At 46.5% G+C, this 23313-nt stretch overlaps 8 protein-coding genes across 8 annotated transcripts; 2 read left to right on the top strand and 6 right to left on the bottom strand.

Moving 5' to 3' along the window:
* Positions 1 to 620: 620 nt before the first annotated feature.
* On the bottom strand, positions 621 to 2165 carry E1B28_006929 (uncharacterized protein; the record flags this gene model as incomplete). The annotated part of the gene is made up of 11 exons (XM_043151633.1): positions 621 to 743; positions 803 to 832; positions 914 to 995; positions 1057 to 1150; positions 1210 to 1347; positions 1399 to 1477; positions 1536 to 1557; positions 1634 to 1877; positions 1941 to 1959; positions 2015 to 2035; positions 2085 to 2165. The coding sequence occupies 11 exons, from the start codon at positions 2163 to 2165 to the stop codon at positions 621 to 623; spliced, it is 933 nt and encodes a 310-aa protein (XP_043009713.1).
* Positions 2166 to 3409: 1244 nt separating this feature from the next.
* On the bottom strand, positions 3410 to 3759 carry E1B28_006928 (uncharacterized protein; the record flags this gene model as incomplete). The annotated part of the gene is made up of 3 exons (XM_043151632.1): positions 3410 to 3472; positions 3542 to 3722; positions 3755 to 3759. 3 exons carry the CDS (start codon positions 3757 to 3759, stop codon positions 3410 to 3412), a joined length of 249 nt encoding a protein of 82 aa, XP_043009712.1.
* Positions 3760 to 4554: 795 nt separating this feature from the next.
* On the top strand, positions 4555 to 7417 carry E1B28_006927 (uncharacterized protein). The gene is made up of 14 exons (XM_043151631.1): positions 4555 to 4692; positions 4747 to 4964; positions 5021 to 5118; positions 5176 to 5311; positions 5361 to 5458; positions 5528 to 5624; positions 5686 to 5758; positions 5817 to 6085; positions 6135 to 6201; positions 6259 to 6445; positions 6502 to 6668; positions 6728 to 6846; positions 6920 to 7023; positions 7072 to 7417. Exons 2-13 carry the CDS (start codon positions 4832 to 4834, stop codon positions 6946 to 6948), a joined length of 1473 nt encoding a protein of 490 aa, XP_043009711.1. The 5' UTR covers positions 4555 to 4692; positions 4747 to 4831; the 3' UTR covers positions 6949 to 7023; positions 7072 to 7417.
* Positions 7418 to 7744: 327 nt separating this feature from the next.
* On the bottom strand, positions 7745 to 10349 carry E1B28_006926 (uncharacterized protein; the record flags this gene model as incomplete). The annotated part of the gene is made up of 15 exons (XM_043151630.1): positions 7745 to 7751; positions 7803 to 8063; positions 8164 to 8222; positions 8333 to 8391; positions 8481 to 8676; positions 8738 to 8921; positions 8975 to 9006; positions 9065 to 9192; positions 9259 to 9313; positions 9379 to 9416; positions 9481 to 9534; positions 9596 to 9699; positions 9764 to 9832; positions 9883 to 10108; positions 10172 to 10349. The coding sequence occupies 15 exons, from the start codon at positions 10347 to 10349 to the stop codon at positions 7745 to 7747; spliced, it is 1650 nt and encodes a 549-aa protein (XP_043009710.1).
* Positions 10350 to 11777: 1428 nt separating this feature from the next.
* E1B28_006925 (uncharacterized protein) lies at positions 11778 to 13614 on the top strand (the record flags this gene model as incomplete). The annotated part of the gene is made up of 7 exons (XM_043151629.1): positions 11778 to 12028; positions 12081 to 12289; positions 12345 to 12413; positions 12462 to 12743; positions 12795 to 12848; positions 12899 to 13198; positions 13250 to 13614. 7 exons carry the CDS (start codon positions 11778 to 11780, stop codon positions 13612 to 13614), a joined length of 1530 nt encoding a protein of 509 aa, XP_043009709.1.
* A 408-nt stretch (positions 13615 to 14022) lies between these two features.
* E1B28_006924 (uncharacterized protein) lies at positions 14023 to 17817 on the bottom strand (the record flags this gene model as incomplete). The annotated part of the gene is made up of 12 exons (XM_043151628.1): positions 17711 to 17817; positions 17479 to 17646; positions 16954 to 17406; positions 16537 to 16897; positions 16273 to 16481; positions 15786 to 16208; positions 15422 to 15712; positions 15166 to 15369; positions 14836 to 15105; positions 14552 to 14769; positions 14402 to 14483; positions 14023 to 14333 (listed from the first exon to the last, which is right to left on the bottom strand). Exons 3-12 carry the CDS (start codon positions 17393 to 17395, stop codon positions 14023 to 14025), a joined length of 2811 nt encoding a protein of 936 aa, XP_043009708.1. The 5' UTR covers positions 17396 to 17406; positions 17479 to 17646; positions 17711 to 17817.
* Positions 17818 to 18605: 788 nt separating this feature from the next.
* Positions 18606 to 20481, bottom strand: E1B28_006923 (uncharacterized protein). The gene is made up of 3 exons (XM_043151627.1): positions 20361 to 20481; positions 19539 to 20306; positions 18606 to 19477 (listed from the first exon to the last, which is right to left on the bottom strand). The coding sequence occupies exons 2-3, from the start codon at positions 20225 to 20227 to the stop codon at positions 18934 to 18936; spliced, it is 1233 nt and encodes a 410-aa protein (XP_043009707.1). The 5' UTR covers positions 20228 to 20306; positions 20361 to 20481; the 3' UTR covers positions 18606 to 18933.
* Positions 20482 to 21368: 887 nt separating this feature from the next.
* On the bottom strand, positions 21369 to 22777 carry E1B28_006922 (uncharacterized protein; the record flags this gene model as incomplete). The annotated part of the gene is made up of 6 exons (XM_043151626.1): positions 21369 to 21618; positions 21682 to 21845; positions 21906 to 21947; positions 21995 to 22103; positions 22189 to 22358; positions 22439 to 22777. The coding sequence occupies 6 exons, from the start codon at positions 22775 to 22777 to the stop codon at positions 21369 to 21371; spliced, it is 1074 nt and encodes a 357-aa protein (XP_043009706.1).
* Positions 22778 to 23313: the final 536 nt, after the last annotated feature.

The following is a 23313-nucleotide window of genomic DNA, read 5'->3' as shown; positions in this document are numbered from 1 at the left end:
ACAAACGGGGAAATATTGCGCTATAACCAAGATCGTTTTGCCTCGAAGTCGGAACGTAAATAATAAGCTTGTAGTACTATAAAAGATGACCAGTGACGACTATATATGTATGAGTATAGTGACATGGGCAATCGAAGTTTCAGGCTTACCATAGGTGTCAACGGGGCGCAAACCTTGGGAGAAGAATCGGACATGAATAAAGGATGCCACTTACAGGAGAATCGTAGTTGAATGACCGTTCGACCCGAGAAGCATCATGTGCGGGGTCTACCAGCAATTTTTTCAAAAGGGATTGGAGAGTAGAAGCAAAGTAGAAGTTAGCGTTCTTCCAAGATGTGCGGGTCACAGTTTGGTCACTGGTCAGCAGTCACGCAGGTCATGACGGGAACCGTCGCACCGCTCGGACCGGTCATACAGTATGGCTAAAGTTCAAAGTCTCAAAAGGCCAGCTTTCACCCAGCTGATACTCTCCCAATACTCCTTAACGCTTCTTGCCGAAGAATTATTATTGCAAGCTCGAACCAAAGAATTCCGACCGCAGTTAGTCTAGGTGTGAATTACAAATAATTAGGAATACACTGGGTTGTAATACAAGTTATTATCTTATCTCTAATGCCCCCTCATAAAGTATCCGTTGTACCATTCCTCACAAATCGTATCGAGGTAAAACACTCATTTGTTTGATCAGAGTTCACAGAATAACCCATGCCAGCTCGAACGATAATCAAGGTTGGCGCTATCCCCTAGTAGAGACCCGCAAGTCAGCAACAATGTAAGACGGAGGACCCTTCGAAGTATTCACCGTAATTTGGGCAATAGAATCGGATATAAACTATGAAACGGCGTTGGTGCGGCGTTAGAACTTGGTCTTCGGGCCAATGTGGTATACAATGATAGAGGTCGAGACACGCACCACAGTCTGTGCATCAAGATTCAAAGAGTAGCACACGACGAGGATCAAGACGGAGGCTGAGAATATAGCACCCGACTCGACGCTATGAGGCGTTATCCTCAGTCGAAACTCGAAAGAGAGTGATGAAAGGACAGGACGCGCACATTAAGGTTATTGCTCGGATGTAGAACCTCAGCGGTCCATGAGAAATTCCAAGGAGATTGGAAACCTGGCGAGCGTTCCACCAAATACGTCCAGCTGATGAGATTTTGATCAGTAATATTACTTTTAGGACATTTAAAAAAATTACCGTGTACCTATGAGACTTGTGACAATAATATTGGTAGCAAAGGAAAAGGCATAACCCATCATACAAAAGTCGGGAACGCTGGTATCAAATGCGCTCTGACCAGGCGGCATACATGCCAATATATAAGTGGCCGTGTAGCTGGATGCTAAAGGTTGGCTTAGTTCTCGGAGCTTCTCTTAGGGGGTGAGATTCTTACCCGAGGAACCAATGAGGAGGAGGATTGGAAGCACAACAATCCAATATGCGCGTTCCCAGATAATATACAATCGGTAGATCTGTTTAAGTTGTGTCCATGAGCTAAGCCAAACTCTGTCATAACGGAAAATCACTCACCAGAAGAGAATCCGCAATTATGCTATTTCACTCAAAGTTTACTAGTCAGTAGGGTATCCCAAGGTTTTCCGAAAAAAAAGTGCACGAGAGGCACGTACATGTTGGTGGTATGCAGAGCCTGCTTGGTCACATTACTCCAAACCCAAGCTTGACCGTAGTAAGCCAAAGCGCCCTGTTTAGAGCCAAAGAACGCAGTGATACCGCGAATGAAACTGACCACGACGTGTGCAGCGCATAGCGTGTACATTGCAGTAGCCGTGGCCAGAATGACCTTACGCCTTGAGCGCTCTGGAGACACTAGGAGAATGTGTAAACATATTATAAACAGAATGGTGTTGATGCCTAAGTACCATTATATTAGTGGTTCTACGGAGTGCGTTGACGCATGAGAAAGATACGACTCACCGAAGAGTAAAGATTCCATCTTGACGCATTTCACAAATGAGAGTAGAATCATGAAGAACAAAGTGTCAACCTACCCATAGAGAAATGAACTGCCCCTATTGGACCCCGTCAGCTCAAACGGAAGACAATCTGAGGGGGACTTACTTCTTCGATCGGCATATGTCTTGGTCCCATCGCTGTTACAGTAGAGGAAAGAGAGAGAGGCCCATGGTGACATGGTCGCATATCTTATATCTACCCACTCGTGAGAAGGGAAAACGGCACCTGTCGTGACATAAATGATCCACAGACCTTCTCCCGATCGGATGCCAACAGCCGTCAAAAATACACGCCTCGGAGTAGCGGGGGTTATACAGTATACCCGTCGATGGGAAGGCACCCAGTTATGTAGAAAGACCGGTGGCACCCATTAATACCTATATGATCAAAACAAGCGTAAGGTACGTTGAAATGTGGCACGCCTGTCGCTTTGCCTTTCGTGTACTCATTTTTTTGCCAAGGTCCCCGAAATCCCAGGTCATGAGACTTTGCATAACAGCAACATACCAGACAGAGTATAGTTCCTGAAATTGGAAGGGTACTAGATTCCTTCGACTTTTGGCCCCGAAGGCTTCCACACACATGGCAGCTATTGATAGGGGAGCTTGGAGTTTAAGAGACTAACCTACTGAAGACGGTATCAGTGATAGTGAGTTGCTGCCAACGCGTTGATGCGCTGATGCTGAGACAAGTAGAGCCTAAATAACCGGGGCGCTGGGTGGGATACCTACCTATAATCCCCGACATACATCGTCTAGCTAGATTCCTCGGATGAGTCGGATCACATCCACATGACTGAGCGCTTAGGTTTTCAAGCTCATTGGGTGACGAAGGACATCGAATCCACGTATGATGGATACAGTTTGAATCAGTTACTCTTCGCTGACACAGGCAAACATATACATATCCAAAACCAAATGTCAGCTATGTGAGAATGTCAACCTTTGCTTCCCACAATTGTGGGAGAAAAACGTACGAAGGGTCACTGTTCGACGGGTGGGTGTACTTCGAAGTGTTTTAGGTCTCTAGAAAAACGACGTCAATAAACTTCTATTGACCTGGGGGTACCTCATTGGTTAGATGATGCAAGATATGAATGCAAGGAAGGCAAAGAGTACTTAACTGCGCACCGTGAGTCCGTGACCGTGTTGGCTACAGAACCTAGATCCCGTCAAAATGTCGGAGATTAACACGTCAACCCATTCCCGACACACCGGGTTAATAGCAACATCGGACCGCTTCCTCATTTAAACCCCCCCAAAAATGACAAATTTATCCGATCTGAACGATTAGAGAGCGACTGTAAGCAAAAACTAAGAACTGAAGTAACGAAGGCCGAAAGCACAACAGCGAGGCTAACAACAATGGTACAGCATGCCTGGAAGGAGGAAGGGCGAGGAAAGGGCGAGAGGGACACAGCGAGAGGGACGCTAGTACGTCTTGAAGCTTGAAGGCCCGACAAAGTTCGGCGGTGATGCTGAGTACGGGTTTGCCTTCGAGAACGAGTTGAAGAACTCAAAAGGTGAGCATAATTATGAAGAAACCTTTGTCGTAACACTAACCTCAACTACACCAGTGAGATTCACGGTCAAGTCTTCAATTGACAACAGCTCCGCGTCTCGAGAAATATCAGCGCCAGGAACGACGTTCAAGTTGACCTTGGAGTCAATAAACGCTTGCATGCTAACTGCAGCTCCATAGATCACGGCCTTGACGTTCGTGGTGAGGGGGTCAACAGAAGTCCTCCGAAAAGAGAACGGAGATTATGAACACACAACATAGCTGTAGAGAACACAACGGGATACTCACGGATTTCAACGATTACCGGGCACCTCAGCACACAGGACACCAACCACCCCCTGGTATTCACATTCGTGGCGTCAACTGCTCAGGTCAGCGACATCAGCTGCTAACGGTAGGCCGTCTAAAGTAGGGTTGACGTACCTAGAAGAGGACATTGTCGAAGAGGTGACAAGGGAGGGAGTTGGCACGAAAAGAAGGCATTTTCAGTGAAAGTGATTGGTGAAAGCGTAAAGGCGAAGTTAGCGGTTGCTCAGAATCTGAAGGGCAATGCGACGAGACCTAGAGCAAGTGAAGTGACCGAGGTGAGTCACGACTGTATAGGACTTGTTGTGATTTGGTGCTTGACAGAACTCTTCTTAAAACGAAGTTAGTTGGAACGAGAAGGAAGGCCAAAAAACCGTACGCAAACTTCGTGCTGACTTACAGCTGTATACACCGAACCCTTTCAAAACCTGCCCTTTGACTCCGTGTTGAACCCCGTTCTCCCTGTTCATCAGATTCGAGTTTCATCTGGTAACGAGTACGATATATAAGTTCGAGTTCTTTCAAGAATGGGTAGAATTTCGTGTGGTGTTAGTTTAAAGACACTTCTTCAGAAGGGGAGAAGCTCTACGATTCAAGTGAGCGAATGAGACCGACCGTAGGGAACGTTGCCAGCGGTAGTAAAAGCGCCAATAGAACTGACCGGCCCTAAAGCTCGTTTGTAAGTCGGCTCGGGGCGTTCTCCGGCCCGCGCTTGAGATGTAAACACTAGTCAAAGCCAAGCAGCTTGTTTTTCACCACCATGTAGTTCCGACTGCTTAACGTTCAAGAGAGCAAAAAACTCAAGAAATACAAGCGGATCTTTTTAAAGTGTTTGAAAGTCATAGAACCCGGTTAGGAGGAGGCGCCGCGGAATCTGGGAATCTAGGTGAGTTATTTAAGTGGTCAACAGGTGGCGCTCATGGGGACGTCTATTTTATAGCTTACCATTGTCGGAATTCTAAACGTCGTGTCATGAGGTTCATGGTGGTCCAAGTCGTGACCAGCGTCGCATTAAACCCACCATTATGCTCGTACTCAGTCGAGTCGACCTCGCTGTCACGGCCTTCTCCCTCATTCTGTTTTCTTCTTTATATCTCATCAAGCGGCGAAGCGCTCTCAACGCTCTTAGAGGCCCACGTGCTTCGTCTTATCTGTTGGGTATGCTCGTCATGCATTCGGAATTCATGTTCGGTTCTGATTTGGTGTTATCTCAGGCCATGAGCACGATTTACGAACGAAGAGAGTCGATGAAGTCTTATTCCAATGGTCAAAGGAGTATGGAACAGCTTATAAACTTCCCGGCTGTTTTGGAGTACGCCTTTACCATTCTCTTTAATGCCCGAGAACTGACTCCCCTGGCTATGAGCAGGAAAACGTACTGGTGATATCAGATCCACGAGCGATACACCGTGTACTTCAAGAATCGTTGCAAGATTATCCTGAAGCTGCAGATCTTAGGAGACTGATCAAGATGATCTTTGGGAGAGGGGTACTTTGGGTGAAAGGTGAGTTTTACAAAATGATAAACGTTCGTTGGTTCTCATTCACTTCCAGGGGAAGATCATAAAAGACACCGAAGAGTATTGAGTCCCGCCTTCTCAATGGATCACATGCGACAGTTCCTTCCCTTGTTCCAGAGTCATGTCAACTACGTACGTTTGATTTACAAGCACGATAGCACTTCTGCGGGTCACAATGCTGACCTGTGTTCGGACTCCCAGCTCTCAGAGAAATGGGACAACGCACTTCAGGGCAAAAGTCAAACCATCGATGTGATACCATGGCTCCATAAAATGACGCTTGACATCGTTGGAGAAAGTTAGTATACCCGTTCGCCCATCATCGTTTCACAATCTCAACTACGCCCTCACTCTTAAAGGCGCATTTAACTACCACTTCGATGCCCTCGAAGGCAAACCAAACGAGCTAACGAAAGCGCTCTATGACATCGAGTACGTTTGTCCCGTTACCCGTCCATCTGCTCGTTCCTCCAACTCTTACCCATTTCAGGAAACTCGGCGAAGATTCCTCTCCAACAATAACACTAGCTCAGGCCATCATGCGGTACATCCCAGAGTCAGTCTCATCGTGGCAGGGGGATCACTTCCCGATGTCCACGGAGAAGGTGATTAAACGGTATCTGCGACTATCGACTGAGAGAGCGAGAGAGGTTCTGAAGGAGGCTGGGTTGTACTTGGATCATCGTACTGTTGACAATGGGAATGACGGAGCGCCGGCGATCGGGACGGGAAGGGAGAAGGACATTCTCAGTATCCTTGGTTCTGTTTTTGTATTGATTCTCGAGCTTCCTACTTACGTTCGGCCTAGTACGTGCGAATTGGGTAGAAGATCCGAGGAAGAGGTTGAGTGAAGAGGAGATATTGGCGCAGATGTCGTGAGTAGTGGCACTTTCTCTTTTACAATAATGATCATTTATGAATACATCGTTTAGCACTCTCATTCAAGCTGGCCACCATACCACGGGATATACTCTATCATGGATACTCTACGAGCTCGCAGCTCATCCAGAAGATCAGGCGAAGGTGTATGAGGAGATCAAGCAACTCCGGGAAAGAAACCCGGAGGGTTTTACCAGCTCAGAATATGATTCGATGAATCATTTTACTTTGGTTATCAAGGTTCGTTACTCAATATCATCGGTGACCGTCCCACGCATCAACGTATCTTACAACAGGAAGCCCTACGTTTTCGTCCTGTAGTACCCACGCTTGAAAGGGAAGCATCGAAAGACGACGTTCTCCCTCTCGAATTCCCCATTTTTTGTAAGGATGGAAAAAGGATTGAAGCAGTACCGATTGGAAAGGGACAGAGGATTAAGGTGGATATCTCGACTTATAACAGGTCAGTTCTCCCTCTTCCTTCGTACGACGAAAGCTCTTCTTTACCTCTCTTTTTTTCAGATTACAGAATATATGGGGAGAAGATGCGAATTCGTGGAATCCTAAACGGTTCGAGGTGATCGACTCGAGCACGAAGACGAAAACACAAGTCGGATTATTCGCGAACCTCTTGACGTTTAGTGAGTGACTTTCTTAAATTTTCATTATGTTTTTTTGGGCCTTCGCATTGTTAATTATCTCTCAATATTTTAGGTGGCGGGCCGAAAGGTTGTATCGGGTGAGTAACTCAGCATATTTGGTTCTTTCTTCCCCTACGCCGGCCACTCACTAATTATCCTTTATAGCTGGCGATTCGCGTACGTTTACTCCTTTTCAATCGAATCAACTCTTAATTCTCTGCTTAGCGTAATGGAAATCCAATCTATCATAACGGGTTTACTCGAACGATACGAGTTTTCTATCTCTCCGGATGTGAAAATCGAAGCAGGAGGTCCAGGATTAGTCACTTTGGTAAAGCCTTCGGTCGAAGGGAAGGATATAGAAGGGGTTGCGCAGCTTCCTTTGAAGGTGACACCCAGGGCTACTATGGCTTGAGTGGAAGTTGAAAGAATAAGTACTATGATGGCCCGGGCTCCAGTAACTGCGTGCCTTCCATCCGTGGATTCTCGGTTGTCGGTTCTTGTAACTTTAACGATATGTGTACTCGCTACACGCCACGCATCAATCATTTAAATCTTGACGGAAGCCCGCAAAGTGTCCTAACATTCCTGCTACCCAGTAAATCCTTGAAAGCGATCATTCCGTTAAACACGTCAAGGCTGGGATTTCAGCTTCCACCTGTGTAGGTATTACAACTCGGAATTAGATTGTCAAGCCCGTTCTAAGTCTCATCATTTCGTGTCGATACGTTTATTTCCTAGATATATATAAGTACTTATGTTTTCAATGTAACAAGGAATTTATTACAATAAAGATTCACTAACGTATGAGTACGATCCTAAACTACTACATCACTGCCCAGTAACCGCCCCAATCGACCGCCAGAACCTGCAAAAACATGATTGAAAAAGGTCAACTTTATCCACTTGAAAACAAAAAAAGCAAGAAAAAAAAAGGAAAAGGGAATTCAATTCACCTGCACCGATCCAACAATGCCCCATCACTCCTCCCCACACGTATATCAGGCTCCCCCTCTCCCTCTCCCCCAGCAGCCGTCTTATTAAACACCATCTCAACGCCCCCGGGATTACTGCGATACAACCCCCATTCCGGCGTGATAGTCGACGCGTTGATTTTAACATTTGGGTCAAGGAAGACAGTAAAGTCTACAAAGGAACGAACGAAAGCTTCGATGAAATCGGTGTTGTTGAAGTTGATGGGTGTTAGACTCGAGGCGCTAGGGGAAGGGGGAGAGGGGGGAAGGGGGTGAGAAAAAAGGGTAGTTTATACGGTTTATTCAATTCCGACTTTCAAGTTGAGCTAATGGTTACTCTTACCTGGGGAAATAGTATGGGATGTCATTTAGATGATTAGCGGGTGGGACTGCGAATTCACTCTGGCGGGACCGGGAGAAAGAGAGGGGGCAGGGTTGAGTTACGAGTAGAATATTTTTTTTAAATAGTTCAGGGTGTGGGGTGCGGGGTGGTGGATTATAAATGAGCTTACCTTGAAAGCTCGATCCCCAAACGTATCCAATAGATAATACGCGGGGCATATGAACGTGGCTGAGAAAAAGCGGGGACGGGTCGTCAGCGGAAAGGAATTTTCTCAAGGGAAGAAAATACGGGATTGAACATATGTTTATAAAACTTACCATCTCCAATAATAAGATTCTGTTGATCAAAAGGCGATCCCATGTCTCTATAAATCCTATCAACCGCTGCTACCTCTTTCGACCCGAGAGTAGGGAACAGCTGAGCAGCAAAGTCTCCCGCACCCAATGGGTTGGTCGCAGCGGTATTCACATAGATACTTCCTTCTTCAGCATTGTTCACGGCGTATAGGAATTCCTTTATATCAATAAGTGAGTGATATAAAGTCGATTTCGGAGTTGAAAAACTCGCTACTCACCCCGTTGATTTTACCTCGCTTCAAAGCATCCGTGGGTCGCCGTGTAATAAATTCTCCATCAACCACAGGCACGAAAGTATACGTCCCGTAGAATCCTTCCAGAACCATCTTCGCGTTGGCATCTTGTAGGGCCGTGGTTTCTGCGCTCCGGAGACATGCTAAAGTGTCTTGAGCGGATGTACAGCTACGCAAAGGGTGAGACTCTACTAAAAACAACCGACGGGGGCGCGGGCTTACTTGACCTCATTAACAACCTGTTTGTACAATGCCTATAAAATCGGCAAGTTAAAAACGGTAAACCACCGAAAACCTCGAAGTGAGTCTGACTTTCGGAATTCTCTCGTCATATTTGTACTGCGGAGGGAAGAAAGGTGAGATGGCGATAGCTCCCCGGAACAGTTGTGGACTGGTTTTTCCGTCCTCTGCAATGATGTGTTGCAAGACCGACCCAGCGCCTAGATGAAGGGAAGATGAAAACAATCAAAACAAGTTGAAGGGAACATGGTTTTTATTTTACTTACCAGCCGATTTCCCTAGAAGCGTCACACGTTCGGGATCACCACCAAATTTCGAGATCTAGGGGGAAGAGAAAATCGGTTCTCGAGCCTTGTGTTTTAAAGTAAGAGTCATGGCTTGCGTACATGTTGTCTGATCCAACGAAATGCAAAGTTCTGATCCACTGCGAAGTAATCCAGCCATAAGTCGACAAAGGCGAGATCGGAAATGGTCAATGGGGCACATACACAATCCAGCATTGAGAGCTCCATCTTCTTTGATCTCTTTACCTGCGAGGAAACCTAGGAACGAACCGTAGAGTCATGTGTCAGGTTTAAAAATGCTCAGGAAATGAATCCGTACCGAAAAGTCCGAGGCGATACTGCAGAACCACGACGATGTCTTCGTGGCTTGATTGTTCGATAAGATAAGAGCCATCATAGAGACTAGCGCCTGATAAAACATATCTTTCGAGCGCGAATTGTCAGTGAAAAAACTATGTGTTCCAGCGAAAAATGAACCTATACTCACCCTCCACCGTGGATATACACGAGGACGGGTAAACCCGTAATAGGCACAGTATTACCAGGGTACTGAACGCTAGAAAGGACGAATAAGAAAACGATCAAGCCCGTTCACTAAGGACTCACTTCAGGAACAAACAGTCCTCGCTAGTGGGAGGTACTGTCGGAGCATCTCCAGATTGGCGTCTTTCAACGCCACTGTTGTGATGACCAGTACTGTTCAACCGGAATGGGTTCCTGTCGGCATAGCCTTGTTCGGCTTGAGAACACTGTGCAGGCTGAGTGTCGGCTTTTTGAACACCCTTGTCATTCTCGTCTAGAGGTGGGTTAGGAGCCTGCCAGCGTAGTTTTCCTATGCGTTAGATTTGAATTCCTAGACCCGAAAGTCGGAAGAAAACGGATAGTAGTAACGAACCAACTGGGGCTGCAGCGAACCGCATGCCTAAAAAGCTTGTTATGTTTGTGGTCCCATCGAATACACCTTGATATCGCGCGTAGCCTAGGTTAACTATCGGTGCTGTAGGTTGGGCCGCAATGAAAGGCTCCCAGAAGTTGAATACCGCTAGTAGGCTTAGGATGGTGGGAGTAAGCATAATCGACTGTTGAAAAAAAAAGCGCTTGACTCGCCGTCCTTATGTCCTCATGAATTTGAATTTAGCACGTCATTCACAACGCGTCTTCTAATTTATAGAACTGCGTCTCTGGAATACAAACTTATTTTTAGACCGGCTTTAGGCCTTGGCGATGACTGAGACGTACCTTGAAAAGAAGACTCTAAGTGAATGGAAATTGCGGGGTGTACGAGATGAAGTGAATAAGCTGATTCAGTTCATCGACAGTGGTTTACTGAAGTTAGCACTAGGAACACGTACATTTAGAACTAGCGTTTCAGGTTGCGTCAGCATCCTGTGAAAACGTTGACTGGCAATGAACAAACGATGTCAGTGGGTGAGATGAAGGGGTGAGATGAAGGGGACGCGGTCAAACGGTGCCTACCTCAGTCCACTCCGGAAGGCGGTCCGGAATTGAGGCGTGGGATCAAGTCACGGCTCGGCACGGCGAATCCGGCAGAAAGAGCAATCTGAACATGGTATGTAAGCAGACTTTGGAAGCTCGAGTCGACGACTTGACTCGAAATATTTAGCCGGGAGATGTCGAGTGTCGATAGAGAGCAGCGAGAAAATGAGCGTGCCGTCGGGGTAGAGCCATGCTCGGCGCAACTATTTTGTCGGCTGGAGGCCCGGCCCCCGAGTGCGTCGCATATTCCGGAAATGAGGATCCCGGCTAGTGCCTTTTCGGCCGAGCGAAACCGATGTTGGGTGTCCGCCACTGGACACCCTCTTCCTTCTCGGACGGTCTGAGCCAATCGTTATTTGCTCGGAGTCCCCCCACTTGACCACGCGGCCGATGATTGGCCTTTGTACCTTCCGTGGGATCTTCTTCCATTGCAGGGAGTTTACAATAACGGACTTGTTGACAGAAGCTCAGTGCGATGAGGGTCAACTATATTCATATCTATGTACCTGTTGATAGAAGCTGCGGGACTTTTAGAATAATATAAATAAGAGTATAATCTAGGGCGGGAATGGTGTCGATTGGTAGTATTCGATCCATCAAAAAGGAACCGAACGTATTTGACAGCAATAGATAAGGCTATATCGGGATAGATAAACAGCCAGATTAGACAAAGTGGGCCGTCCCGACAGATAAACCTAGAAAAGTAAGAAATCACGGCCGTGGAAACAAACATATACCAACCGTTTTTTTACTCGTGACGAGTGTCACCATCCTGTTTCTTCCGAGGGGATCTACGAACTTCTTTTTTGTTTCGTTTTCCGTCTGTCTCTTCCGCCTTTCAGTTCGGCGTATTGACGAGTCCAGACCTAAAGGCCTCAAGAATAATCCACACTTTGTGCATATTCGAGTCAATACAATGTACGGGTAGGGATGGTATCACTGCTTAAAAGAAGGTGAGTTGCTCCGATTTGCTCTCAAGTCTCAAGGTCTTCATATTGCTTACTATGCCCAAGAACAGTTACTTTACATCCTCTTGTCACCATTCGCTCTCTCAGTTTCATCCATACGCTACTCGCCGCCGGACTCGCCAGACTCGAGCTCCTGACCCTACCTTCAATTTCGAGTCCAACGTCTATCAGCAGGATCCTCATGGCGAGTTGCAATATCAGCTCCTCAGGTCGCAAAGGGAGCTTGTTACACAAGGGAATATTGTAACGTTTCGTCCAGAAATCATGTCATGGGAGGTGTTGGATCCGTAAGTCTGTTCATTACTCGCTGACATTCCCTCACACTCACGCCATCTGTAGCCCCATGAGACTCTTGAAGTCAGGTGTTATGAAAACTGTTGCACCCCCCAGCTATGAGGGGTCTCCCGGCTACGAAGTTCCTGTCTGTCCAGACATTTTGAACAGATGGCGCACACGCGAAGAGTGCACAATGAAGGTTACTACAGTACACAAGTTCGGCAAGACAAAATATCGGTATACTGGAGGCCATCCAGGCTGTGTCTATGGAAGTAAGTCTACACTTCTTAATGGTGCAGTGCGAGATGTCTGATTATGATGCTTTAGTGGATATTCCATATGACGGAGTCCAAACATTAGAACCGTACGAAGATGAGAACAGTGAGGATGAAATTGGTAAGTCTCTTTCACAATCCCGAGTGCGCTTCATCAACCTGCTAATAGCAGACATCCTGCTTTCTATCCGCACTCCAGATATCTTTTCAACCGCTCACTTCAATACTTGCCACACTGATTCATCGTCTGCCTCATCCTCCCGGATCTCAGATTATTTTTCTCTCTCATCTCCCGGGACCAACTCGTCAATTACACAGTATTCGCTGAATCAAAGGTCCTCATCCTCGAACTCCTCGAACTTTGGCTCTTCCTCGCCTGAGAAAGCACAGCCGCTTGCAACGAAGAAGACTCCATTCACCATCAAAGAAATGGCGGCCAGAAAAAATTACGGTCAGTCTTGCCCTTCATTCTCGAAACCAAAGTCGGCTTAAATGTTCTCAGATATGGATCTCATTGCTAATCTCCGTCAATGCGAGGAGGATGAAATTTTTCATGGTAAGATTTATTCGTTACTACCTTCTCATGTTCTCACGACAAAGGTCTAGGGTACCCCCAACTTCATCCGGCCTGGCCTGGTACCGTCTCCAAGAAGGTCCATCCAAGATTGAAGCCATATGAGGATATGCACCCAAGCATTTTGTTTATGCACATGGACTTTCACGACACTCCTTCCGGACGCCTCATCCAGGACCTCAACAGCATTACCGGTGTTATACCTGGTGCCTTTCGGACCCTCGTGGAGACATCAAGAGTGTGTCCGGCCTGTGTTTGTGAATACTCCTCTACTGCTTTCATGTCCCATATCCAAGAGGGACATTGCATGAATAGCTCCTCGGACGACATCGGTGAGTTTCAACCCAGTTCTATTATATAGTTTACTAATAGTTTCTTTAAAGTCCGTCAAGTCGTTTCTCTTGACCCTCACATTAACAACCGGCTCTCTGATCTACGGCAAAATCTCCCATCGGCAGTTCGGAAGAAGGATTCCCTACTCCCAACCACCGTAGGAATGCTATTCGCAATGTGGAATTCTCGCCTTGGCCTACCGTTGGACCTTTGGATACTTGCACGTACAGCAATCATCACATGCAAGAACTGCTTCCTTGTACGAACATTCGATGCTCATCAAGCTCATCAGACACAAGATGGTCTGTGTTTGATTTGCATAGCTTTGGGGGAAATGGAATCAGAGGCTTCGGGAGAGGAAGGGTCGCAGGCGGTGGTGCCTTACCAAGGCAAGGGCAAAGGACGTGCTGACTGAATGTATTGTTCGGTTACTTCTTGGTGTCGCCGAGTACTGTAGTCCACCGTATAATTTGTTTCTTGCCCACACTTTCAGTGTAATAATCTATATAACTCCATAATTTTCTTGACTCATTTCTTGTGCTTTGTTGGTAGTATACTCATATGCCAACCTAATATAAAGATGCCTGCAATGTATCTATTGTGTGACCTAAACTGTGTCAAGCGCATACAACATGTGGGCGCATCAATATATCATGCATCACTCCGCTTCCCGCACTTGCAATAATTTTTGCTGATTTTATTGTGGGCTCAGCTGTCACTTCTAAGGTGAGCTGCTTTGTACACTTGCTCTCAATGATAATCCGAACCTTCATGACTTTTCTGGCTGATTCAATTTTTGTTATTTTCGAAAAATTTAGCTTTTTTATTTACTGATTTCGGGTAGCAAAATGTTCACTTTCCCAGTTCCCCTCTTGATTAGACCCTTCCCCACCTCTACCTGTTTATCAAAAATCCGCCGTAATTTCTCCTCCACACTCCGAGATTTCTCCCACTTTTGGTATGCCTTTGCATAAAGTGTCGGCTGTGTTTGGGTGTGAATTGTACTGAGGGCTGCATGTGCTTCTTTAGTATTAGTTTCGGCAGCATGTAATTTTTGAGAACATTCTTGTAGTTTTCGGTTATGAGCATGAATTTTTGTGTCGTCATTCTTGAGGCCTTTGATTCGAGCATGACCTGAACAACATAATGACTAGTTAGTACATGGTACTGGATGCTTGTCTGGACTCAAAATAAGTACTCACTTCGTTTCTTGACACCTTTCAGAGCATTCTCAAAGCAATGCTTAGAATTATATGTCTCATTAATGCCACTTTCCTCGAATGCCTGTTTGATTTATATTGTTGGACAGTAAATATCGGTACTACGATGAAACTAGATAAAGATAGGCAAACCTGGAGAGAAATCAACTTGAGGTGATCAAATTGCATGGCCTTTTTTGTAGCACCGACGAGGGTGCATTGAACCCCTTCACGATTGATGTCTCGATGTGCCGCCTCCGCCGTATTGGTAGAATGTGCACGAGAGACCCATATATCGTAGGGAATATAACTCTTCTCCCAACAGATGGCAGGAAAAACAAACGGCAAAGATTCTTTGTCTGCAAGCCAATCTGTCAACAATCCAGATTAGTGCTTGACATCGTACAACAGATATTCATCAACATTGTATAACGTACCTGCCCCAGCTTTCCCGCCCAGGTTTCGGATGGCTTGAAGAGTTCCGTCCCAGTCAGAATGATTAATACAAACCAAGCTTCGCATTAAATTTCGAACCTCCTCTGACACACGTGCGGCTCGGATATTCCGGCCCCAATGAACGGTACAAAGTGAAAGAAAACGAGCGAGATGGTCATATGGTCCTAGATCAATCAGCCGTTTTGCAGGCTCATGTAAATCATACTTTCCTGGATGCTGCTGAGAGATTTCCTGCAACCGAAGGCCAATGCCTGCAGTCGTGATGCAGTGAGACATGATAATTGGAATGTACATTCATACAAGAAACTCACCTAAAGCTTGCCCACGATCCTGATCAACCACCCAATTCAGAATAAACTGACCCTTCCCATAATCATTGACGTGCGTGCCATGAATATGTCTGAATTGAAGGCTACGGCCAATATCTTTTTCCAATATCTCGTCAATCGCCGCTAACGCAATGCAATGGGCGCGGGCATTTTTTCGTGTCAGGTAGATTCGACAAAACGTTACGGCTAGACCCAGAAATCAAACACCAGAACTATAACAAATAACATAAGAACTTACTGGTGTTTGTGTCACGTTCAAGAGCAGCCAACTCAAATTCGTAGAATGAGAGTACCCGCTGGAACGCTATATCACTCTGAATGTCGGAGGCAGAGGCTAGCCTCCGGCTTCCATTTGTAGTTATGCAGACCACGATTTTCAAGGTATTTTCAGTTTGACCAAGTTCGGCAGCCTCTGAAACCTCCTCTACATCGTCGTTGTGGGTCTCAAATGGGATTTCTCTAACGATACGTATATAGTGTTCACTTGGATCTAAAAGCAAGTCTTGCTGCTTTTTGAGATGAAGCAGGCCTAATATATCCGCAAAGAGAAAACATCGGTGGGTGATTCAAGATTGATGAGAAAATAGTACATGAATACCTACCTTTCCATCCGGTACCCTCGGGAAATCTCTCCTTTTTTATAGCATCAATGTAAACCTTAAGATGACTTCGGTTTGAAAGAGAGATGTGGAGGTCGGAGATTGTTGGTGAACGGAGTAATGGGAATCGGTCCTGGAGGTAAGCAATTATAGTTGGATGTCGAAGGAAACTTCGGGGTGTTAGGTCCGGTAGATCTGCATCTAGTTTGCGGAGGAGCTCAATCAATTCATAACGGACTAAGGTGGGGGTCTTGTTGAGTCGGGGAATAGGGTGAGTATGAGATCCTCGGCTGACAACCAGTTGGAAAGGACAATCAGTTCGGTATTCTTCCAAAGGTTCATATTCCCTGAAAGTGACGGTACATTCAATGTCTTTCATGAGAGGCTGCTCGAGATGACCGTTTTCCAATGATCGATGGCTTTGAGCTAGTGATACATACGTACTATGAGTGAGCACCTCATACATTGATACCGCAATAATGAAACTTACGACAGTAAACTCTTTGACATGATGCATTTGTCATGTAATAACATTCGCTCCTGGGCCCGTATCCGAGAGCTTCGACATCCAACTCAATTCTCTCAATTTCATCCTCGTCCTCGCATAAAACTGCCTCTAAATACTCCAAGTTGAGGGAGCTACTAGCAATAGTCGCATCGAAGAAGTGATCCCGGTTATAAACCGAATGATGTTCGCACCTGCAAGTCACCCACAGTCAGAAACCAGTATTCCAGGGATTGGTGTAGCTTGTACTTTACAACTGGGGTACCATCAAATAGATATGTGAACTCAAGTCGGCCATCACATTGACCTTCCGTAGTTACACGCCCTCTCTGAACCAATAGTTGACGCTCAAGCCTGCTCACCCGAACCATTTCTTCCATTGCGTTGAATTGAGTCGGCTCATGAGCGATAGACCGACATCCACTTCTGACAAGAGCCGCCAGATAGGCAGAGGTACGAGTAAAGGTGTTCTTCGAAGGTGAAGACGACGCGAGACGCTGCAAGCGCTCTCGCTGGAGGCTTTCTTGCAATCTGTCTTTTGAAGCAGCTGAATGGGTTGCTAATTCTATGGACTCCTTTGGATAGTACGGGCATACTTTGACCCCTTGACCTTTTCGTCATGTATTGTAAGGAAAATGTTGATTTAAAGTGATCTATTCTACGTACAAGTTGAATGTCGTACCGTACAAGGCACAGGCTGTCCTGTTTGAGAGCTAACCAATAAGGGTACCGTACTTGGATTCCTATCAATCCCACGAGGGTCACCCCGAGAGTAGGCGAAGTCATTCGCTGGATTATACCAGCACATGGGGTCCAGCTCGAACACATGTCCGACCGCGTGATCAGCAGTGGAGCCAGTCTCTGGATATTCTACGATTGCGGCGAGGCGATGACGGTACACTTTGGAAAGTGTAGTCTTCCTGTTTAACCGTAAGTTTTCATGTGTGAGTTGCCTGTCCGAGTTGTCCAAGTGTGCAGGAATGTCTGGACTCGAACTTGTAGGGCTGGAATTAGTAGAATCGACAACTTGTAAATTCTGCCGTTGATTGGATGGACTCGGGGTGGAAGGCGTTGGATTCAGAAGGTCTTGTAGCGTGAGGCGAGACATTCGGATGGGAACTAAAAGGTATGTCGACGCAAGGGTAAGTGAGGGACTAGAAAACAAAGGAGTAACGCACAGTCAGTACTCACCAAGACAATCCTAAATGCCGACAACTACATCTTCTCTGCCCCGACAAAACCGCTTCGATCCCCTGCCATTGGCAGAACTCCTCGGCGAAGGTGTCCAATGAACGAATGAGTTGGCAGACAGAGAAAGATTCGTTATTTACGATGGCAGAAGTTGTTGTCTGCACTGAACTAGAGAAGAGTCGGACCACTTCAATTCTGGCGTCAAAGGACAGCAGAGTACGTAGAAGCATACCTTTCATGAGACGGGAATCGCAAAAGAGCTCGATCCGTAGCATAATTCTGCTCTTCGAATGGCAGAGAAACATCTTGAGTGAGCTTCAAGGACAGACTGAAGTCGCGAGGCACAACGCGAAGGCCACGTAAAAGTGACACGTCGTCACAGGAATTTTTGGCCAGGCGTCGCCAACGGAGGAGAGCCGGCCGACATATGTTTATCTACGGCAAATCCCAGTTATCTATGACAGACAACGCTTGACAGGTTTGACAGGTTTATGGGACGTGTACCTGGATCGAATACTACCGATCGACTCAAGACCGATCTAGGGCTCACCCTAGGAGGAATGCAGTGGCAGTGACGGGCGAAGTACCATTCTCAACAGGACTTGCAATGTATTGAAGCTTCGATTTCAACGAGTCTTATTCGTTCATGCTGGCAGTAACTCAATAACTCAGTATACTCAGTGTGACACCTCCACAATTCGCTTCAGGACCTTCTAGTTCCTCAGGTCAATACGAATTTCCGGTCCTCTGTAAAATCGTATATAAAGCTACCGAAACGAATCGGATTTCGTTCCGAACGTTACAGTGCAACTCCCCTTGTCAAGTAAGCAGAACGCATGTAACGGGCCTGAGTCGATGATTCACTGTGATAGTACGTTGCTGTTACTTTTCACTCCCCTGCCAAGTGGAAAGGAGCACTAAACAACCAAGGTTTCACTATTTTTGCATTTCACTTAGGAATGACGAAGTTGACTGTTAATTTCCCGAAAGCCCGATCCGTCTCCGTATTAATGATCCGCGCGAGTGGGATGGACGAACGAAGTCCCAATGGAAGGTTGAGAAAGATGATCCTGGTTCGTTCCCTTAGAGGGATTGAAGAAGTAAGAACTCGGCATCATCCTATCGATGAGGGTAGAGCATTTCAATTCTATTCTACCATGCATGTATCATAATTATGGATATTAACTAGAACGATAACTACTGTTACTTATTATTGTGTACTTACGACGAGAATATCAAAGGAACGTGCAACTGTATACAAGGGGTGCATGAGAGCTATGATGAATAGTGGATGATAATGATAAGGAGCGAGGGAGAAGTAGTGGGTTATAACGCTACATTCGACGGCAAGAGCAAACATATAAGAAAGAAGGAAAGAAAGAAAGAAAAGCAAAAACTTAGTACAAGACAACGACAGCGAGCACGAAGAAAAGCCAGATCCCGAACAAGAGAGCTCTACACAGCCTTCCCTCTCATCCCCATCTCAAACTCACTCCCCAAATGCGACACAACCACCTCCGCTTCAGCACCTCCAACCTCTTCCAACCCATACCCCTCAACCGGAACCCTCCCAGCCTTGACCTCAACCCTAAAAACTCTCGCATTTCCCTTCCGAATCAACTTCATCGGTATAGGTATCAAAATTTTGATATACCTCCTTTTCACATCCTGATTCCCATCCACCTGCGGTGCAGGAGAACAATCAGAATCAGGTGGCAACACGCCGCGGCGAGACGTAACAATCCTCTCCACGGATCGGCAAGTGATGTCGTTAAACCATCTCGGACATACGACAATCCCTTTCGTCAAATTCAGCTCGGTCTCTGGCCCGTTGGTCCATGTTCGATGATAGCCTCTGAATGAAACAGTATATTCAGGCTCTGCTTGGAGGTGATAGGGGTGGGGAAACGGATGTTCGTAGGACTGACAGGTGATGTCCAGGAACCGTACATCCGGTTCATCGAGCATGTGGATGCGTGCGGGAATCCCAATGCAGACGCTGCAAAATATAGAAAGTTAATACGCGATTTTGAGAAAGGTAACGGATCGGAAAAACATACTCGTCATCCAAATCCCATACATCAAAGTGAGGTTGGCGTTTGTAGAACGATATAGAAAGGTCGTAGTCGGCGTCTGATATAGAAGAGGAATCAAGGTGGTCCAACCAACTGCGATTTTGAGGGGAGGAGGATAGTAATTCGGGGAATGGTTCAAATCGAGCGGCTTCGTTCATAGGGGGTTTGGGGTTGTGAACAGAAGCTACTTTGGTGACGATTGGGACCGAGGGCGCAGCTCGAGTCGGGATTAAGAGAGGCTTCGGCGCTGATAAGTGGCGCCTCGGAGATGATGATCTTGTTGAATGTTGTGATTTCGTAACATTCTCTGGCGCCGGCGGTGATGAAGGGAAAGGAACACAGGACGGCCCGGGACCATCAATGACAGTGTCGGTAGAGGCGGTCGAGGCAGTTCGCTGCCTCGTCCGACGACCTCCATCCGTGCTCTCCCTCGGACGCTTCTTCTTTTCTGTAGAGATTTCTCCGTAACACTTGATAGTCGCCACGGACGATGTGGAACCCTTTCGCGAGCGTGATGGTGGTGAAGTGAAGAGAGACGATAAAGAATGTGTCTCCGTCAACTGTGGAGGTGGAATGTTCTCGTTGGATGGCTGAACTTGAACGAGTGGCGATTTGGCGGAATGCGACCTGGCAGACATCCAAAGTTGGTTCGAGAGCGTTGAAATGCGGACCATTGCAGACGTGTTGAAGATGGAAGTTTTGTAGGTCGCCAACGGTTTCTTTATATTCCGTTTTCAGACTTCCAGGGTCTCTCTAACTGACAACGTGAGATTTCCGTTACTCCCCCTAAATTCGATGTGGACTCACCAAGAGAACAATGAAATTTTAAGCCCAGAGGGGAACAACGGCTGCAAAAAAGAGTTGAATATGCCTTTTGAGAGCGCGAACCTGGATGTAGAACAAAGATGCAAGTTCGGGACAAGGAGTGTCACGCTACGTGACAACGCGATGGGCGGAAACGTTATATTCGGTAAATGTTCCCAGCACGTGCTTAGCCCGCCGACGCGCGAAGGCTTGAAACACTTGTTCTGAACATTCAAAGAGTACTGCTAATTCAAACACATACCGAACAGGCTGAATCAGTACGTCAATAAAAAAGATCACTACAATTAGGGATGTCATCATTACATTCAAGAAGGTGTCGGTCGTCGGTCGTTGGTAGAATCCCGTTGTGCCTATGTCCAAGGGTCAAAAAAGATCCGAACGCTCCATACCAGAGAGAAAATCATGCAAGAAGACGGTCAATTCTCCTGAATCGTTCCACCGTGTCGCAGAGTCCGCACCTTAAAATCGACCGCTCAGACCGCTTCCATTCGGATAAGGGGATTCCATACGCCACACAGTAGTTGACGCCTTGAATGCTTGTATTTCTCGGACCATAAATAATCTTTGTCAAAGAAACTTCATCCTAATGATTTGTTGTATCTGTTCCACGCTGTAAGGATGTTCTGAATCGAATCAAATTTGTTCGTCGTGAGCTCAAGAAATATCATCGCTCGAGCTTATTGGTTCCCGTCCGTGCATTCGTGAATAGTGCATTGTCAAGGCCGTAAGTCTATACCGTTCATGCTTATCCATTCGGACCAAAAAGAAGGAAAGGAATCAGATAATATCAGAAGAAGATGCTTCGTCGAGAGACCTGGACTCCTTTCGACGACTGAAACCGTTGGGGTTTCGGTGGAACCGTAGATGTCAATAGAGCACAGGAAGTTGTGTAACTTCCTGTCAGAAACACTACCACAAGTGATAGTATCACCTATCATACCAGGAAACAAAAATATAATAAGCTCACACCCAAACTCAAACGACATACCCCTAATGCCTCCCACTAAATAACTTAAACAACGAAATCCTATTCCAATCCGCCGGAGGTTCAGTCTGAGTACTTGTACCACCATCCTTCGAAGTCCCGGCCTGGTTAGTAGCACGCCCACGCTCTCGCGACCACTCTTCAAAACTCGTAAATTCCCCACGGAAAGTGGTCTTGGCTAGTGCAACCTGCGAGTCAATATGTGGCAGTTTCCCTGATAGGTAGGCTTCTGAGAATCTTTCTATAGATTGAAGCCTAATTCAAGTTTCGACGCCGGTTAGCATAACGAGAATCCTAAAAATAATATGTGGTACGCACATGATCCGTGTATGTTTATTCAACGCCCATATACCTAACGCTAAGAAGTTGGGAATTCGAGAAATCGACTGGCCAGTTGTCTTCCGGTATATCTCCTCTTGTTTCGAGCAGGTGAGACGGTCTCCGAGCGGAACTAGGATTTGAGAGTCATAAGGTTCCGGGTTCTAAGAAATGTCCGACTCGATAAGAGGTAAAGAAAAGAAAGGTGAGGACAGCTAGCCCACTTTGAAGATCCCGGTCACGATACGTCCCACATCGTTAGCGGCCTGGGTGAAGTTGAACGGGGAAAACGACATGTATAGCTTGAACATACCACCAAATCCATCACAGTCGTTGGCTTTAATCCGGCTTTGAATACTGAAAACGTGATGGCACCGTATGGACCTGAGTAGTTCTCCATGAACCGGACCGGTCGTAAAATCCTGTCAGGGAAAATCGGAATTGAATGGGGATTGAATGGGGATTTCTCAAATTCAATCCAATGAACAAAAAAAAGCAAAGACTTACGTCCAATGGAGACCTCTCTCTCCAAGTTCCTTGATGTGCCTCTCAATCCTGACTTTTGCAAGATGAGAAGAACCTTCCGGTGCGTCGTCATCGAAAATCTCTTCTGCTCGTTCTGAAGATGAATAAACGAAACACGCTACGCCATGTTCGAGTGCAACGTCTGCGATGACCTATCAAGATAGACAGATGGGTGTGAGAAAAAATCAGAGACTTGTTGACAGCATGAGGGAATAAGTAAGAGCGCCAGCACCTTTCCCTGAGCCTCCTCCTCAATAGCATCCACCCCCAACCCAGGAAACACCTGGACTGAAAAGACACCCCATATCCCCCCTTCTTCCTTCCACCTCTCAAACACACCTCGCATTGAGTCCACAGAACTCAAATCTCCTTCGACGACCGTGACTTGGTTTCCAAGAGTTCCCAGGGATTCTTCCGCAGATTTAGAGCGTGCATTCCGAGTTAGAGCGAGAATATGGAAATTGTCGTTGTCTGGATCTTTTTCTTTCTGGCTGTGAAGAAGAGCGCGCACAACGGCGAGACCTTGTCTCCCGGTTGCACCTGTTATCAAAACTCGTTTGTGGTGGGGCATGGTTGTAACGATCAAAAGGTTATTTTCCGTCCAGAGTAACCGACCCTGTCCACCACGAAACCGGGGTGATTCTGTTCGGCCCATGATATGGATGGCCACCTAATGTCAATCTGGGAGACATGGTCTGTACACGACCATGTGTTGATCATTAGACATCAACATGAATTTGAATGAACATTTGACAACAGTTTGCGCACACGTGAGCAGAGAAAAATCAGTGTCTGACGAGTGTCTGAAATGCAACTCCCAGTCTGACAATATCTGACAACGTATGGTCAGTAATTGATCAGTAGCAGGTCAGACAGGCTCAGAGCGTCAACGAATAGTCAGACAAGTATCATGTATGTCACTATTGGTCAGAGTCAGCCCAGATAGCATCTGAATTTTTGAGAATAGTCAGCTCATTGTCAGCAAAGCCCAGGTTTTCGGAGAGTTGCCAACCACCCGGGCCGGCAGATAAGATAACCGGCTGGTGGTGACCACGACACGCGTCGCCGACACGGTCCTTGCCTTTCCCTCGACGGCCAGCTACACGG

Source organism: Marasmius oreades, chromosome 4 (assembly GCF_018924745.1).
Source record: "Marasmius oreades isolate 03SP1 chromosome 4, whole genome shotgun sequence".
In the NCBI taxonomy this organism is placed as follows: domain Eukaryota; kingdom Fungi; phylum Basidiomycota; class Agaricomycetes; order Agaricales; family Marasmiaceae; genus Marasmius; species Marasmius oreades.
Note: the sequence above shows the minus strand (reverse complement) of the source record. Positions and strands in the feature narration are given on the sequence as shown.